General features: G+C 43.0%; 1 protein-coding gene across 1 annotated transcript in view; it reads right to left on the bottom strand.

The window, feature by feature from the left end:
• met (MET proto-oncogene, receptor tyrosine kinase) overlaps positions 1-19,344 on the bottom strand; it is a gene marked incomplete at both ends in the record, with an annotated part of 100,805 nt that overhangs the window by 44,234 nt on the left and 37,227 nt on the right. Inside the window, 7 exons of the mRNA XM_080505522.1 lie at positions 9,823-9,922; positions 11,608-11,772; positions 12,098-12,234; positions 13,394-13,508; positions 14,570-14,727; positions 16,234-16,410; positions 16,703-16,825. Coding sequence (XP_080361648.1) covers positions 9,823-9,922; positions 11,608-11,772; positions 12,098-12,234; positions 13,394-13,508; positions 14,570-14,727; positions 16,234-16,410; positions 16,703-16,825 — 975 coding nt within the window. The remainder of the gene's footprint in view (positions 1-9,822; positions 9,923-11,607; positions 11,773-12,097; positions 12,235-13,393; positions 13,509-14,569; positions 14,728-16,233; positions 16,411-16,702; positions 16,826-19,344) is intronic.

Genomic DNA, 19,344 nt, shown 5'->3' with positions numbered 1-19,344 from the left:
CTAAGGTGCGAGAAGCCAAAAGAGTTACTGACAGATATTTGCATCTCGCGTGTGAAAGCGGTTTCACTTGAAGTTAGCATGTTGTGGCTTCAAATTGAAAGCAGGAAAAACAGGCAGTTGTGAAAGCTGTTTTTGTGTCGATGACTCAAAGCAAATGTCAGAGAAAAGTTTGCCCGCATGTTCAAAGAGTAACGGCGTGGAGCTCCTGCAAACAGGTGTGCTCTGAGCAAACTGCTGGCTGAAAGATCACAGCTGATATTTGCTATGTGGTAACAGCTAATGAAACAGTGATAGCTCGTGTTTGTCTTCTGGGTTACGGAGGTGGGTCTGTCCTTGAGTGGATATCAGGAGGACACAGAGTGGGAATAAAGCTGTTCAGGTCAACCAGGTTCCTGTTTGTCAAACCAACAAATGTCACATTCACATGGAGGTTCAGGCATTTAGGAGACTTTGTCTCTCAACAGTCTCCTTTATATCAAATATAAAAAACAGGGATGCACCAATACCACTCACTTTTTTTTTTACTGATACTGAGCACTGATGGGAGTACTTATTGATTTATACTCCATACGCAAACATATGCTAAGGCCATGCATTGCCTTAAACTATCTCCATACAGCCACTGTGCCACTGCTACGTTCACCTCCGGCAGCCTTGAAGGCTCCAGTGTACCACTGCATCTACAGATAGAGTGGTACTTAGTGTCTGTCTATGCACTGCGCTATGCTACTGTAGACTGTTGACCGAGGGACTGAGCTTGCTGTTAATGTGTGTATCACTCAAACTTTAGTCATGTGTACCATGTAGCATCGCTGGAGTGTGAGCCCTGGAATTCTTTAGCATGTAGCATGCAGTATTTAGCATGGCTAAAATCCTCCTGAGTGACATCCTGCTAACTCTGCTGGTCCAAATGTCTCTGGTGATGAAATATTGTTGTTTTGCTCAGAAACTATGACAAACCTGAAACGTGGGAATATGTTCACGGTTTCGCATCAAACTCCAGAAGTGAACATCCTTTTACTGTCTGAGTCATGACAGAGTTGATTGTATTGAGTGGTGTGATTATTGGGGTTTTGGATGAAGGATGTATGTGGAGCTCATGAATAAATCATGAACCTATATATCAGACACTAACTCTATAACAACCATATCCTATCAGTGTTTGACCAACTTTATTTTGCTCTTTCACCACTGTTTAATAAAAAGGATGCATGTGTATTGCTCGTTTTCATTCAAGTCAAACTGTGTGATTTTGATCTGATAACAGCACAGTGTTCCAGGACCCTGCAATGTGACTGAAAACAACAGACTGGATGAAATGTGACTTCCAGCTCTACTTGACAAGCGTCTCCGTTGGGTCAAAGCTTCCTTGTTCACTCAGACGTTCGACCCCCCGCTGAGCTGTAGCGTCACAGATGAACATGTAAGAGAAGCTCCGGAGAACATTTCCACACAAACATGAAAGAAACACGCATGTCAAGGAGCACAAGGTCGATCAAATAAAGCAAACCAAATGAACCTCCTGCACACGCACGCACGCACGCACGCACGCACGCACGCACGCACGCACGCACGCACACACACACACACACACACACACACAGGAGGTACTAAACCACTGGCTACCCTCCTCCACCCCCCACCACCAGCCTGCCTCCCACAGGGGCAGCAAAAGAAAGAAATATCCAGTGAATTAGTGGAAACCTCAGTCAGTTTCATTGTTCACTGGATGTCTCCTCTTGTTTGAGGAGTTTATGTGGGCGCAGCTGTAAATACAATCGCTGGTCAGAGAGGTTTACAGCGGTGTGATGAGGGAACCAGCGATCCCAAAAACCTCCGCCGTCCCCGAAGGGTCATTAGCGTAACAGCCTGCGAAAGAGCCAAGTCATAACGGAGCTCCAATATACAGAAGAGCTGTCACATCCAGAGTGATTCATGAGGCCGGGCTTCCTCCTGAGAAGTCTGACCATGTAGCGCCGAGGCAGCCTGCATCTGCTTGTTATCCTCAAGTGTCAAAGCCACTATTTATTCTTTTCCATCAGGTTTTTCTGTCTTTGCAGTCTGCAAATGATGAAAACCGAACTGTAATCTGTTACATGTTCAGCCAATCTCATCAATTCATCCCACAGATCTTTTTCTTCACAAAACCTTTTAGAAATTTGTGACGCAAACTCATTAGTTACCTGGACTCTTAATGAGGTGAAGTCAAAGCAAACCTCAAAATATAGTCCAACCAGCAATCTATCCCATATATATATACCAAAGACACGAGTTGTTTATCTGACCATCCTCTTATAACTTATATTATTATTATATATTACTTGATGTAATCTGTTTTAAAAAACACCCCACCAAATTGGTAGAGTCAATTCCCTATATGCCCACATGTCAAAGTGTCCTTGAGCAAGACACTGGACCCCAAAGTGCTCCCAGTCTCTCTGTCCGTCCATCCATCCATCCATCCATCCATCCATCCATCCATCCATCCATCCATCCATCCATCCATCCATCCATCCCTCATACATATTGATGTTAGGTTATGAAATCTAATCAGAATCACTTGTTGAGTAAATGTGAATGTGAACACAAACCTTTAGGATCTTATTTGATTTTATTCACAAGAAAATATCAGTTATGATGATGACCTGACCTGGTGTGTGTGTGTGTGTGTGTGTGTGTGTTTGCGTTTGCTTTGAGAGTTGACAGAAGGGAAAACTAGTCATTTTCATATCTTCCCTGTGGTCTGCCTCCAGCTGTAGGAAAGCAGAAAACCGTAACAAGGCATTCAGGTGTCAGCAGGAAGGCTTCACTTATGTGGTTTGAGCTGGGACGAGCAGTCAGACACCAAACAAGATCATTTCTGAACGGAGGCAACAGGTGTGTGTAGAGGGGCAGAGTGAGAGCACACTGTGTGTGACTGAAGAGCATAGAAAGTCAGGGAAAACACTTCTCTTTTTGAGTTGTTTTTTCTGCCTGTTCAGGCTTCTTTGACTCCGTGGTCATGCCAGCTTTTCATGATGGGTGGTGAAAAAATAAAGATCTCCTTGATGTTTGTGGGAAAGCTGAGATTGGCTGAGACCGGGCTTTACTGCAGATCTGAGGGCAGATATCAGGTCAACACTGGCTGTATTTTCATGCTCCAGCTCCAGCTGAGACCCCTGAACCTCCGCCGCTGGGTCCTTTTGTCATTTCTTCGCTTTCTTATCTACAATCACCAACCAGAGACCAGAACACAACTTAATAACTGAGGCAACGTCATTCTCCATGACCAACTCCTTGGACCTGACCACCTCTTGGTTTCCGATGCGTGACAAGCTGGCTCAGATAACCCAGTGGAAAACCTCTGGGATGTGGGTTCCTAAGAGATCCTTGCCTCTATTTTGAGGGGTTAAGACAATAAGACACTCATACTGTCCCTTCCCAGGCTGAGCCTCAGTGCATCCAGTTTACTGGAAGGAATTTAACAGGCGACAGCTGGGCCCTCTGGGCCTGATCCCTTCTTAAATCATTATTTCATACCAGCCGTTCACTTCGTGCTCCCTCCCTCTGCACATAACATGACGTTTGTTTTCAGTGGATCTCTTTGTTGTTCCACGTCAAAGAGAACAATATGCAGGCAGGGTGAGCGTGTGTTTCAATGTGCAACCTTCCGCTCATCTAGGAGCCGCTCTCAGTCACAGCGTGCTATTAACTTGAAGTGAACAGAACCCAGACTGTCCAACTGAAAAGTCACTGCACTGGTGCATCAGGTTACATATAAAGAAAAGGAACCAATCATCCTTTCGTTTCAGGAGAATGTATACTCTGCATTGCGTCTCAAAGATGAAAAGAAAATTAAGTGGATTTAGGATAACTGGTACACACATTCAGTTTGAGAAGTCAAATAAAACGGCTCAAAGTAACCAAACTGTGAATTTATGAGATGTTGGCTGTATCAGAAGTGACATACCACACAGGTGGAAATGAACAATTGGAAAAACATTTAGTACATCAGTTGACAGCATATAAAACTATTTGACTATTGTTTCAAAATAAAGTATTGTCTTTTAAAAATTAATGTTGAACTGAATGAAGAATCCTATTCCCCCGTACTATAACCATGTTTTGATCCCTTCCCCACCATGTTTAAACTCTGAGGAGTCACTGACACTGCTACTGCCACAGGCTGCTGCCATGTGTTTTTTTCTCATGCCGACATGCGTTTTTTGCATCAACATATTTTCGCAATCGACGCAATCGATCGCATTAAAGCATCACCCCAGCCCTTATTGTCCTTCACAGTCAAAGTCAGATCTTTTTTGAAAATCACTATGTCACAAAATGCGTTGAATGTAAAACCTTCTTTGGAGATTGTCACTGCCTTCAAACGTTTTGTGGCCATACCCTCCCTTACATGGTGGGGTGTGGAAGAGCAGCTCCTTTTAAAATACAAGCTCAGCATAAAGCTGCATCACATGCCACAAGACCATACAAACTGGTCTTTTTCACAAATACATTTTAAGACAAAAAAAGAGTTAAATCAAGAGTTTTCCACTCTATCATCCATTTCATTTGATATTTCCTGCAGACTTTTAAATGTGTGCAGTTTGAGGCCGATTGGAGCATATCCAAGGCAATTTACACTGCACTTCCTCTTTCATGGTGAATGTCAAACTTCGTGGCGTCACCCTCAGACATATGCAGAATATTTAAATAACTTTTGCTCAGCAATCACATTTCTATTTGAGATAAATTAGAATGACCTCCTCGGACGAGTTCACACTAGATAGTTAATTTGGGGCAAAATCCACAATAATCTTCAAAATGGCCAACTTCCTGTTGAGTTTTCAGCATATGTGTAAGACTTTTTTGTGCATATGGTGTGTTACCTATGTGTACTGAATTTTTGTAGTTGTAACTGAAATGTGGTGCAGGGGCTTAATTTTCCAAATTTTGCAGGTGGTACTGATTTTGCCATTCACAGGTATTTCCCTCCAAGAAAAACATTTTCTCTGGATCTGATGCACTTTCATGGTGAATCTTTTCTTATTCACTTTTTTTATATACCCTTTATACCTTGTAAACTGTAGCTCAACTAACTTGTGGACAATCTTGTAAAAACAATTAAAATTTCCCAAGAATTGTTTTAGTCTGATTCCTCACATGAGCCTGAAACTGCAGATTATCCCCCACCGGACGGTGAAGAAACACGCTGCTTGATGCACACGTTTCCACCCGGAAGACGCTCTGATAACATGCTACCCGGGGAGACGGTCTGCGGCACCAACAAGTCCAGATACTCATCAGGTGAATAGAAGCAGACATCTGTGGCTCACAAACCTCCCCTGAGACTAACTGACCTCTGACCTGAACACAGCTTAACATCCGTCGACAGAAAGTGAACAATGTGACTCTGCCTGTAGTGTTTGTGTGAGAAAGACAAACAGAAGAACATCATGTTATTAAAGATAAAAGATTATTCTCTCATAAAAGGTGCAAGACTACCAATAATGCACGCGTCTGTGTGTATGTGTGTGTGCTGAGCATATTATTGTGTCCGGACTGAACATGCAGCAGCCTCAGGATGACAGATAACATCACGACAAAGAACTGCTTGTCCTCAAACTGCCTCTCTCAGGCAAACATCATACACAAAGAGCAGCTCAGCCTGCCTGAAGTTTGTTACCGCTCATCAGTAAATATGTAACTTCATTCTGACACCACCAGGATTAACTACATCCCCAAATAGTTTAGAAACTCTGGGCTGAGGAGACCTTTATCTCTGTCATTCACTCAGCATCTGTAAAGAAAGCTGAGTGGATCAGAGGGTGAGAAGGTCGTTGCTGTGGTCAGTATCATCACTGCAGACACTGCTGAGTGTGCGCTGGCTGCAGCCTTGAGTCTTCACTGCGACACCGTGCTGAATGTCACGTCTGCATTCTGAATCTACGTCTTCCTGTAAACTTTTATAGGTTCTTCAACACAGGAAGCCCAGAGGAACAGCCAATCTCTTCAGCAGTCTGCGGTCAGCAACAATGACTTTCCTCACGAAAGCTTCCAAATGTCTCTTCACTGCCAAGAAAGCAAACCTTATTATTATTATTATTGAATATGGCACAAGCACATTTAGAAGCTTTTGTGGGTAAAACAGTGATTCAGCTGATTAACGGTGCCTAATTTAAAGAGTGAAACTTGACCAGACTCGTTTCAGTTCAGAGAAAAAACATCTCATCTGTGCTGTGCCGGATCAGTAAAAACCTTGAAATAACCTCAACTACAAATGCTTCCTTTGTGTTGATGCAAAGAGCTATCATTTTACAAAATCTGAGTGCAATTTCAACATTGGGTCATTTTTAATGATGCTTCCAAGTACAAAGTACAATAACATCTACAAAGAATACGTACTTCCTTTTTGTCTCAAACCTTTTTTTTAAAAGCTACAAAATTCAGTGTGATTGCACCAAATTCATCAGGAATAGAAGCTACTTGTATTAGACAAATTAAGAGCAGTTTTTACAGTTTACAGCCTCATTCTGTCCAGTCTGGTGTTTCACTCCCTTTATTTAAATAATTACTCCCACAAAAGTCATGAGACATGTGTGTGTGTGTGTGTGTGTGTGTGTGTGTGTGTGTGTTTCATGTGTTTAATTAAGGCTCCTACAGACTGCATGATGTTAACAATCGTAATATTTCACAGCTACACTGTACGACATGACTCTAATAAGCTTGGAGTCATGAGGGGAAGTCTGTTGTGTGCAGATTGCACGATGAAAAGATGAAAACACAAGCTGAATCACAGCCTACGACAACACGTGTCAACATGATTGCACAACAATATGTGACTGTGAAAGAAAAGCACATCCTCACATAAACAACATAAATGAGTCCTCGCCGTTGTAGCATTTATGTGTTTGGAGCGAGATCCCCAAAAAAGCAGAAGGAGGAGAATATGGACACCATCGTGACTCGGGAAGAGAGGCCAACTTGGAGTGGGAGCTCGAGGCAAGTGCTTGTTGACATCTACTCGCATTACTGCTATGGTCTTTCGTCTTCAAACAAAACACACTTCATGTAAATGTAAGAAACAGGTCGTCGGTAGGAGCATCAGTCACCATCACAGCCAATATCTGACACGGTTTGAATTTCATTGCACGTTTTCTTTAGTCACAAGACCATGGCAACATTCGTCATTCAACTGGTCTCAGTGTGATGTAGGACCGCCAATTTTGAACCATGACCAAAGATTTTGAAACAATCATCCAAGGATTGCTATCTATTGTTTGCAACTGCCAAATATCCCACCTACGAATTGATAGTGATCCGATCCTGCTGATGTAAATATCTGAAAACCTCAGAGGTTTGAAACTGCACCATGAAATGTGTGTGTGTGCACATGTGGACCGAATTCACTCTGCAGAGGTCACCAGGTTCCATTGACTACCGTTGATTGTAGCATATTGTAATCACGCCTAGATAACGATCCACGGTCAAGGTATCTGACCAAAGCTCATTTTAAGACTGTAGAAACACAGGCAGGAAATTGAAACTGCGTTGAAGTGAAATAAGCAAATGATGATGCACATTGCTACGATAAGAATCTCATATAATATGTTGGCAGCATGTGTCATTAGCCTAGGTTTTAATGGCTGAGCTCAGTGGTTAACACGCAAAACTTTAAATGTCGTCGTAACCATTTCGTTAAGCTCTCATTGCCTTTGACTTATGACCTGAATGATATTTATTTATTCGTTTAGCACCTTTTTAAGGCTTTTATAATTGAGGTACATCAATTTCAGAGACGTTAAAGGCCCACCAGACAGCGTTGTGAAAGCCTGTTGCATGTCAGGTCGTATAATTTAAAACACCCCCAGGCTGCTGCTGTAAAAGTGGGGTCAGTCTCAGACAGCTATGACGTCCTTCAGACAAGCACGCATGTGGATCGTTTTCCTACAATAAGCGGAATAAAGCCTGACGGAGTTGAGCAGAGCCAGAGCATCTGAAGCATTCTGCGTATCCTCCTGAATCAGAGTCCGAACCTACACATCTGACTGTGGAGATTCCATTTCCTCTCTTCTCATGACCAACTGAAACATTACCTCTTTTCCACTGTCAAGAAACTGTCTTTCTTCTCGACGGCTTATGGAGGCATTAGCATGTTTAATGACAATACCATCCATGTGACAGAGTGCTACTGCACTGTTGACGTTCCCATTTTGCCTGCAGTTCATCATATGATAGGTCTAATGGCTCTTTTCTTAAGCAAACACAAGATGAGAGCAGCCTCAAGAACTAAACTTAGGAAGTAAATCAAGAACCAGAAGGTCGGATTGAAGGGGTCATGTTTGTATTTCCATTGTGTCTCAGTAACCATCCAGTCATTGACTTGAACACTCAGCCCCAATGAGGTTGTGGTGACAATAGGAAAAGCAGACGAGCTCAGTGGCACAACTTCCTGAAGGTCACACCAGAGGATCCTGAGACATTCCTGAAACACAATCTCTCCATTGAAGCCCAGACTGACCTGGAGGGATCATCAGTGTCAGCTGAGTCCAAAAAACCCTTAATGTAAGAAACCGAGAGGAATCCTCATCAGGCCTCTGAACTTTATAGACACTTTATAGATGGAGGTTAAATGGGTAGGATTGTGTTAGGCTATAAAGCGTGCCCCAAACAGAGCAGATCAGGATGAATATTTTTGTCCCAGACAAGAAATCTGTCCCAATCCACTCCATTTGTGACGTCAGTGGATATGATTGATTGGTCGTGGCACAGGTCTGGACCAATCCTGGCCAAATGAAAAAAAGGTCTACATTTCAGGACTTGTCAGGACGCTAGCAACTAAGTTAAGAGGCTAACAGCAGACTGATGCTGGTGGCTAAGCTAACAAGCTAACAGCCGAATGACACTGATAACTAAGCTAAGAGGCTAACAGCAGAATGATGCTGGTGGCTAGCTAACAAGCTAACAGCCAAATGATACTGATAACTAAGCTAAGAGGCTAACAGCAGAATGATGCTGGTGGCTAAGCTAACAAGCGAACTGTCGAATGACGCTGGTAACTAAGTTAACAGGCTAACAGTAAACTGATGCTGGTGGCCACGCTAACAAGCCAACTGCCGAATGACGCTGGTAACTCAGCTAACAGCGAATAGCAAACTGATGCTGGTGGATAAGTTAACAAGCTGATTGATGCCGGTGGCTATGCTAACAGATACAGGTGAAGTAGCTAGCCAGGTTTTGAACGATTCGTTCAGACGTGAGCTCGACTTCCACTGTCCTGGAAAAGCAATTAAAATAGCTGTGGGTCCCGGACAGAACGAGACAGGTGTTCTCCCTCATGCTAACTGAAAAAGGGAGAAATCACGTGCTTTACCTGCTGAGAAACATCCACAACAGTCCTCTCCTTTCTATTGGCGGCAACCTGGTCCAGACCGGGGAGACTTCTTGTAAATGTCCGTTTAACCCTGAAGTTACAATATACTGGAAGACCACTTCCATAAACTGACAGCAGAAGGTGAGACAAATCCAAACCCTTCAGCTATGTTGACACTATCTACGAGTGATCAGAGTGTGTCTTCAGAGATATTAATGCTGGACTAAGAATAGGCAACAATATAAATAGACATATGATAGAGGACTGCTGGATTGATGTTTTTCAGCAGAAGACTGAATCAGATTCCTCTCAACATTGACAGTAACTTCTCTTCACTGATGAACGCACTTGTGAGGCCCCTTTGAAGCCAGCCTCCAAGCTGAAATGCAGGACCTTCAAAATGAGTCAGAAAGAGGACCAGAATACACCTCTGACTGTCTGTGATCGATATCGCTTGTATTTCTACTCACCACGTGGAAGACCTCGGCATCCTGCCCGGTGGTGAGAACCATCTGAGGCTGGAGGCCAGATTGCAGGAAGATGCCGTGAGCAGACACCGTGCAGCCTCCACTGCAGGGAAAGGAAATGAGGGGAAATCAGACAGAGACACAGGAGATTCCCACTGGGACGAGAATACTGTGAGGCTTCGCACTTTAGCCACTCATCACCTCCCACTTGTTTCCTACTGCCGTAAAACTAAAGTATTATTCTGTCTCAGCTCATATGAGGCACCATCAGTCACATTCACCCCTCCTAATCACTCTCCCCGGCCTTACTGCTGGACCACAAACCTGTAATATCTTCTACTTTCATGAAATGACAAAGACTTAATACCCAAACCATTCATGGAATACAGTTTAAGAAGCTCAGTGCAGGTAAATGAACAGCTATCAAGAGCAACTCCTGAAGCAGAAGCTTTCAGGGGTGTCCATCATAAGGCCCGTGGGCCAAAATAGGCCAACAAGGGGCTTTAATCAACCAAACCACCCAGCAAATTGTAAACACTAAAGAAAACATAGATTTTTAACACAATTCTTAAGAGTAGGGACACAACACAGCCGTGAGACTCGAGCTGATGCTGCCTGGAGAGCTTGCTACCTCGTTGCTATCAAGCTAGACTCAAAGCCATGCTGTTACCGTGAGTTTGTAAAAACATGCATAATGCAACAGCTATTGGAGGTTTTTTTTCCCGACATTTCACTGTATTTTGCAGGAAGTATTGAAGATGAGCTGCTTCGCTGGTTTTGTTTCTTCAGAAATAGATAAATCTTTATCGTCATCACACACAATCACACTCCTGTATGAACCACAGCGATGCCATACATACAAACAGGACATACATTGATAAATGTACATACTTACACATTACTGTACAATAATAAATACCGCGCGAATAAATATTATGTGCATCAAAAAAGCAGCTGTGCCAAATAAAAAGAGCAAGTTAAAAGAACAGCTTTTTAAAAAGAGCAGTAAGGTGAATCAGTGAGCAAAAGTATCAGCAAAGATACTCAGCAGCAGCAGGGTGACCCAGTGAGCATTCATTACAGCGACTGCTCTGTGTTGACTGGTGTGTGACCTCAGCACCTAGAATCTCCTGCCAGAGGGCAGCAGGTCAAACACACAGTCAAACAGTGTTTTGGACAGTTCTGATGACCCTCTGAAGTGCCTTCCTCTGTGCCACTGTGCAGCTTAACCTATCTTGAGTGGATGAATTAAATCAAGTTAAAAGAAGTTAATTCATGTAGATGTTACCAAGTGAAGCTATTCAGTTCAGTTGGTCCAACTATTTTCTTTTTTCAGTGTGACATGGTATGAAATTCTGTACTTGAGCTGCACGTAGCGTCGATGTCGAGGCTGTTTGGAGGAGAGCAGCGCCAAGCCTTTGCGTTTCGTTTGTTTCTGGGGTATAAATTAGGCTTGATTGCCTTTAATAAGTACTTGTATCGGTCCTCAGTATCAACAAGTATCGAAAGGTTCCTACTTGTACTTGTCCTTTAGAAAGTGATATCGGTGCAACTCTAGAAAGGCATGCTCATAAAGTTACGCAGCGAGACGATGGTAGAGTGGCTCACGACACCATGTCATGGTACAGCGTGGTACTAAAAAACAGGATGGGTTGGTGAAAGGTCTTCAAATTGCTAACTCCAGTTTATATGTTGGCAACTCAGAAAATGTCTTTTCTTACGTTAGGTTGCTGCGAACAGGTTTAGTGAAAACTGCACGTCGACTGACAACTCTCCCTTCATCCTCACCTAACGAAGGAGCGTAGGGGCTGAATGCTGCTGATGATGGGGTCCTGGTTGTAGGTGAACGGCCGGGGCGCGAGGCGCTCCACCGAGTCCACCGTCAGCTTCACGGGTTGCTCCGATCGCACAGCATGAGGCGGCGTCTTACAGGTCAGCATGGTGGGCGTCAAGCTGAGGAGGGAAAGCCACATGGGGCTGTGAGTGGGGAAGTGATGGTACAACTACCCACAGACGATTTATTGTTGATTCGTGTGTATAATGGTGACTGTGTCCATCTCATTATTCATGAATGTTGATTGCATTAGAGCTGCAGTTAATTGCCCCTGTTTGAGTGGGATGCCAATCATGAGAAAAATAGCTAAAATACAAAGGAAACGATTGCCGTTCACTCATCACAGAGAAAGTCATGCATTAAAAAACATAGTAGTTTCTCTCTCATAGTAAATGTAGCTGCCCAGTGTACAACCTTCGGGAACAGAGACCCATGCGGACTGACCTTTGGATCTTACAGGCCGCCCTCCCGACAGTCACGTCCTGCTTGTTCCCAGTGTCCAGGAAGGCTCCACGGATGGTCAGCATGGTGTTTCCAGACTTCGGACCAAATGTTGGGAAGATTTCATGGATCACAGGATCCTGCACATGACAGACAGCTTGACCTTTGTGTTTCAGTTGAATTATGAACAATCATGAATACATAGAGTGCAGTTATTTTAGGTCATCCAAGGATTACTTAAAAAGGAATAGAATTGTTCAAGCTCAAAATACATCTTACATGAAGCATAAAAATGTGAATGCATCACTCTCTATGGCAGGGGTGTGAAATACATTTTAGTTCACATACAGCCCAATTGCGTCTTGAGTGGGCCTGACGGGTAAAATAGTGTCGTAAAAACCTTTTAGTTTAAAGTTTTTCTTTGTTATGACACAAGGTATTCTTCATAAAAAGGTTTATATTTTCACAAAACCAAACAATGACTATGGACAATAACTACTTTAACAACATAAAGCCAATTTTTGTGAAACCTTCTGATGCAACACACAGTAAAATGTACACAGAACTTCTTCTGAAGCTGTTGCTTATGGGTGTTCTTCAAACTCCACCTGACCGCATGGCTTTCAGGCTAGTTTGCTAGCTTTCATGGCGCATCAGCGATATCTCAGCACAGATCTCAGTGTTGTGTTGTTTTGCTACTCTTAAAATCAATGTTTTTTTTCACATATTTAGAATGAGCCTGTTGGTTTGGCCAGCTTGGAGCCTCCTGCAGGCCGGTTCTGGCCAATGGGCCTTATGTTTGCCACCCCTGATCTAAGGACTGTATGTATCTGCATTCATGTGATTCGTTCACAGAAACAGACTCATCTTGAACTTAACTGAGTAGGAAATAAATTCTTCATGCTGACAATTCTTAAGAATAGTCAAACTTTTACCAAAATCACCAAACAGCGTGTGATATTATGAAGAATAAGTGAGGTCAGAGTGAGCTTTGACTTTTATTCTGATATTTAATAAGTTTAAGTGTTTCAGGTGTTCAGTGTTCGAGAGTCTGTATTAATGGTGCAGATAGAAAACAATTTCAGGTGATCACTGTGCCCAAAGAAGTAGAAAAGTGGGACGAACATTGTTTTAATGAAGACATATGATGACTATAACTGAATATATTAGTGATTTGTCCCATTAACAACCTGATTCACTTTGGTGAAGTTACATTTTATTGTTTTTTTATACATCAAATGAAAACTTGCTGTTGTTAGTAGAAATCAGATTTATCTGAAGGAGGAATTGACTTCTTACCACAAAGCTAAACGCTTCCATCTTGGCCACCCTTTGGCCGCTGGTGACCTTCACTGTGTGTCTTGATGGGGTGAAGTTCCCACTGAACACTGGGGAACACTGCAGCTCAGTCCACCTAGAGAATACCCCCCCCCCCCCCCCACACACACACACACACACACATACACACACGCACACACACACACACACACACACACACAGATTAGCTTTATACCCACATCAGCGCTTCCTCTAATTCAATGATCATCGGGACGCTGCAGGAATGCATGGACACAATCTGCCTCTGGGACTGTGTGGCCACTGTTTTTATTCCCCCCAACAATTTGTAATGAGCAGAAAGAGATCTTTTCTATGGGGCGGATTTGGGAGAAGTGGAAAGTTTAGATCAGCCACTTTTTCCCAGCAATTTTTTTGTGAAGCAGTCATGTGTTGAAACGAGTGATTGGAGAGGCTGGGGGTGGGGGGTGGGGTGGGGGGGGGGGGCTACTCCCTATTCTCTCACCAACTCAACAACTCCCATTAAACCTGTTGGGCCCCGACGAAACGCCAGAGCACAGGAGCCTTTGTCTCACACTGTAAATACTCATAAACAGTCGGCATACTCGGTCACTACTGCTCTCAGTAAGAAGTGACGCTGGTAGAAAACAGATTTTAAAGTCACCAGAGGCGGCTGGTAGAGCGGTCGTCTCTCAATTGTTACGCTGCAGGTTCGAGTCTCTTTTACAATTATTTTTTATTCCATTTAATGTCTTAAATTTTTTCTAAATCAATTTCATAGTTAAAAAAAAGGAAACAATTCATTACAATAAAGAACAAAGGTTTTCAAATTCCCAAGTGAAAGGAAGCAGAAAGAAGATTAAACTTATATACTCTGCAATCTGAAATAACAATTTTCCATTGAAAATGAAAGCAAACAGCAAATAATAAAGAATCAAAATGAAGTCCACAGACCATCTCCCTTACATCAGCGTTTTAGTTAAAACAAAAAGCAAAACCCTACTTTGATTCAACATCAATCCTGTATTTCAATTATAACCTGGTTTTAATCACTTTTTGAAATCTAGCTTTAGTCTTGAATCCGGATTTAAGTTGTTCCATCACTAATAATAATAGAATAATAATACTAATAATAACCCTGGGATGGAGCCAATGCCTTGCCTACACGCACGCACGCACCTGTTAATGCCGTCCTGTCGGGGCAGTTTGCAGGGAGCTCCGCCCACCTCCACAGACACCAGTGACGCCTGGAAACTTTCCACCTTGTCAAAGCCAAAGTTGCGCCCACAGATCGTGACCATGGTGGAGCCTCGGATGGGTCCAGAGGCTGGAGACACCTGATGGAGGGCCAACACAGGGGTTACAGTGTGTGTTGCCTGTAGAAGACCGTTGGTTTCAACATGTTTGTGCTTGGGAGATTTAAGGGAAGTTTGAGGTTCCTTGTAAATTTCACACTCAGTTCTTTTCTGTTAAAAATACATCATTGTTTGAGTTTTCACATTTAGAAGTTTTTGGTATTGTTTTCAGTACTCCCTCCCTCTCCTCCTCTATTCTGTGAAGCGTTTGTATTTGTTTTGTATTTTCAGGCCTTCTATAAATAAGAGTTATTTTCCCACAACCGCTTTGTCATTTCATCACTCTCTGGTTTGTGTAACTAACATTTTAATGTCTGATCTCTTTCAAAATGTCCGCCATAGGATTTATGCAACTAAATGGATCAATAAAATAGAGTTGTAAAGTTTCTGTCACTCCAAGTTAGGTTGTTTCTAATAGCTTATTATTATTGATTATGTACAGCCTCACCCGTTCATCCTCTGACCAGCTCTGATTATGTTTCTTCCTAAATCTAATTATTAGAATTTGACACCAGCTTCACTCTCTTTTTTCGCCTGCTGCCTTACGAGTGTGAAACTTGAACATTATTTCAAATAAAGTTTTGTCTGGTACCTGCTTTTCCTCAAACGAGTCATTAAATGAGTGAAATCATTAAAAATGAGTTAAATGTGATTCTGAGAGGTGAATCCCTACATCAGCCAACATTGAGTGACTTATCCTTTAGCTGCTTACAAAGACGATTGGTTGAGCTTCAGGCATTAAAGTGGAGCAAACTTTGTGTTTTTTGGGTCCAACATTTACGTGGAAAAAGCAGGTGTGTGAATCATCCACAGATTTTAAAAAAAAAGAAGAAAGAAAGTGTATTTCAGAGGACAGATGTTCCACCAATACACTGCGAACGCTGCAAGTTGTTTTTGGCAGAGAGGAGTGAGAGGGTGAACTCAGCATGATGCCATGTGAAAACTGAACAATGAAGACTGGACAGATTTCAGCAGATTACTGGATTAAAGTGATAATCCAACATAAAGGATTAGAGAGTCAAAGATGAGTTTCACAATTATCGGCAAGATGAAGCAAGTCTACAATATGCTTCTGAACCAGGAAGAAAATATAAGAAATGCTAAATCTCTACACTTTCTTTAGCTTCTTCCTCTTGATTCTGAGTTCCAGGTGATGCGAGTTGGCAATAAAGGTCGAACTGTTGAGTGAAAGTAGAGGATCTGATCTACACAGCTGTTAGCATCAGCCACAGAGAGGACATGTTTAGTTGATGGATGTGCGCTAACAAAAAGCTTGCATCAAAGCTAGCAGCAGCTAAAGAAGCATCTTTGGAAGATTAAACATTTACATTTTTACCCATTTTCTGTATGAAAAATGTCCAAACACTTAAAGTGATCCTGATCGAGCTCTGAACTGTGTGTGTGTGTGTGTGTGTGTGTGTGTGTGTGTGTGTGTGTGTGTGTGTGTGTGTGTGTGTGTGTGTGTGTGTGTGTGTGTGTGTGTGTTACCGCAGTGACAACAGGGGTGCAGTAGTCCTGGGTCCACTTGGAGGGGGATGGACACTGATTGGCTCTGGTGCAGCGCCCATCACACCAGCCACACTCGGTCACCCTCGACGACAGTAAACAGGAAGTACAGGTGGTCAGCTGACCACAGCCGGGGCCAATCAGAGGGACCTTTGTGATCTAAGAATAGGATGAAAGATTCATGAGAGTCCAGTGAGCATTTCTGTCAAAAAGCCACAACAGGACGAAGCAATTCAGTTTGTCAAACCTTCTTCTTCCTCTTTTTCTACATTCACACTTTACTCTTATTGAGATAATCAAAAGCACGATGGAAGAAACAAGGGATGAGTTTATTGTCCTTATGATCCCATTGTTCCTTTGAAGCCAGACCTAACCAGACTGTAATGCTGCATGAAGTTCTCCTTAACAAGACAAAGACAGACGGGTTTTCATTGGAGTTCCAGTGTGTCACCTTGTTGCCTGTGGCCACCAGCAGGGATCCTTCTGCCCCGTCTGAGAAGGCTACACTCCTGGAGACCGGCCCCGAGTCCAGGCGGATGTTCACATGAGGGGAGGTGAAGCGGGACACGAGCACCTGAAAGAAACGTCATTTGTTGCGTCAGTCTGAAAGATTATTTCCTTTTCAGATCCCAAACTTTATTCCAAGACATTTTATGATTCGTAAAACAAACTGTGGGTCCTTGTCAGGAACATTCCTAGTGAAACCTAAAGGAAACAAAATCCACAGTAATCAGACTGAGAGCAGATGAGAGGATTCATTAAAGGTATAGTAGAGGATTTTCTTCTTCCGGGTGGATCATCAAAATAACTGGTCCTCCCAATTGTCAATCATTCTGGTGATGTATGACGTAAGCCCGTCGTACGTGCTCGTCCCTGCGCGCAGCTCACTCCACACGGTTCTCATCATGCCGCTGGCCGACCCCACGCATTATTCTCGGACATTTTTACACAGTTTCACCCCCTCTGGTGCAAATCTTCTTGTAAAGTGAGCTTATGTGAGCGATGCCGACTTGTGACTTGTAAACAAAGCGTGCACGAGGAGAACTGGGCTCGTGCACGTCTCTCGCACGCGTTTTAGTAGGCGTTCCGTCTCGGGAGCAGGTACAGCGTTGCGCATGCGCATTTTTTTCAAACGGTGGAGAGGGCGGTTCTTTCCTAAAATTCCTGAAAATCCTCCTGTATACCTTTAAGTATTTTAATAAAATATATCTTGTGGCAGAGAGACAAGTTTACAACCTTCCACTATACTTTGGCTTACCGGGACCTGAGTCCAAATTTCGTATCATTTTATGATATGACAATAAAGAATCCTTGAATCCTTGAATCCTATGTCCAGGAGTTGTCTAAATCTTTCTTCAACGCTTCAGCTTTTTATAGAGACAAATAAACAAGAGTTGTGGTTAAAAGTATATGCAGGTGCCAGTGGTGATAAGACAATCACACAACACACACACACATCTCTAATGAGCGACAATACCAGAAACGATCAAATGGTGCTCTTCGAGGAGTAGAAAATGTGATGTCGGCAAATGTCAGACCGCTGATTGGCCAGTGTGTCATGACACAGACGAGTCAGAGGTCTGGTTATTTACCCGTAGTTTATTAAACCCGATCACAACATAAATGCTCACAAACAGAGATAGATACTATGAGTATCAATAGGTGTCTAAGCCACGGTGATTCGATTAACTGGTTCCCCTGTTAACTCAAGAAAAGGGGACTTCCACGAAGTCCCCTTTTCAAAACAGAAAACTTTTTCTTATTTTACAATCAGCTGCTGCTAACGGCTGGTGGCAGAAGTCACCAGTTAACAGGGGCACCAGTGAAACTGAAACACTGGACAGTTCAGCACAATGGTGCTTCATTTAATGGCAAACGAATAAGGCTAAGTCAAGTAGAGATACGGCAACTAGAATCAAGTCGAGTAAGGCTGAGAGGAGCTTGTGGAAAAGCACCATAACAGTTCTCTTCTGAAGTCTGATTGGGCAGTTTTCACTCAGCCTCTCTTCCAACATTCGAACAAATTGTTCATTTACAGAATAAACTGTTTGTAATTTGACCCCCATTTCATCATCTTGTTGGTTTCTGCTCTGTGTAATTCAGGTGAACCAGCTCACATTTTTCCTCAAACCTACCACCCAATGTGATCAAGCAAAGCTGTGACTCATCAGAAAATTCTGAGAATGTGACTGTACTCCAACCTGTGTTCAAGCCATTCTCCATTAAAAGTACGTCACACTCATGAAATCCAGCTCTATCTCCTGTAGAATGTGCTCATTGTGGATGATTGAAAAGTCATTGGCCCCAGAGTGAAATGACTTCCTCTAGAGACCCAGAGTGTTCTAAACTGTATGTAAGATGTAATTAAATGAAACCATAATGACATGAACCACAAGGTGGCTGCCACATTCAGTGTTTGTTCCAGTACACGGGTCAGATGGGGACACCTGGCTGTGAGCTGGCCTTGTTTTCTCCCAACACCTCTGGGTTTCAGTGTTACACAGCTCGTTTGGATCAGTGGATACAAGCCATGAATTAAACAGGAGGGAAAGACTAGATGGGATCTGGAAGACACAACAAAAGGAAGCCTGGAAGACACAGAGGAGTCTGCTGCAGCGGCACCTCAAACACATTTAACTTGAGATTTTGTGCGGGAAGACGATCCTCGATGTGTCACCTTTCTCTGCTGATAGCTCCATTAAACTGGCTCATTGGAACCCACAGCCTTTGTGCTCTATTCTTTAAACTGTGCATTGTGTGTGTCTTTCAACTTGTTCAGGGTCGTGATTCACACACCCGATTTGGTGACTAAGATCCTGATTAAAAGCTGATCAAATGCATGATCATTGTACCTTGCACAGGACCAATCTAAGTGGAATCAGGTCTTAAAATGACGGCAGGACAGAATTTCTTTGAGCTTCATTCGACACACTAAGCCAAATCAACAAACAGGGTGAACGCTGCAAAATGTGTGACGACATATACACAGTCCAGACTTGACGCCACGTCGAGCTTCAGCTTTGTTTGCTGCTCCAATCTAGCTCGCCAAACCACCAAGTGAACTGTAAACATTTCAAAGGAACACCGGTGAGA

Source organism: Blennius ocellaris (genome assembly GCF_963422515.1).
Source record: "Blennius ocellaris genome assembly, chromosome: 11".
In the NCBI taxonomy this organism is placed as follows: Eukaryota; Metazoa; Chordata; class Actinopteri; order Blenniiformes; family Blenniidae; genus Blennius; species Blennius ocellaris.
This window is presented reverse-complemented; position numbering and strand designations above follow the sequence as displayed.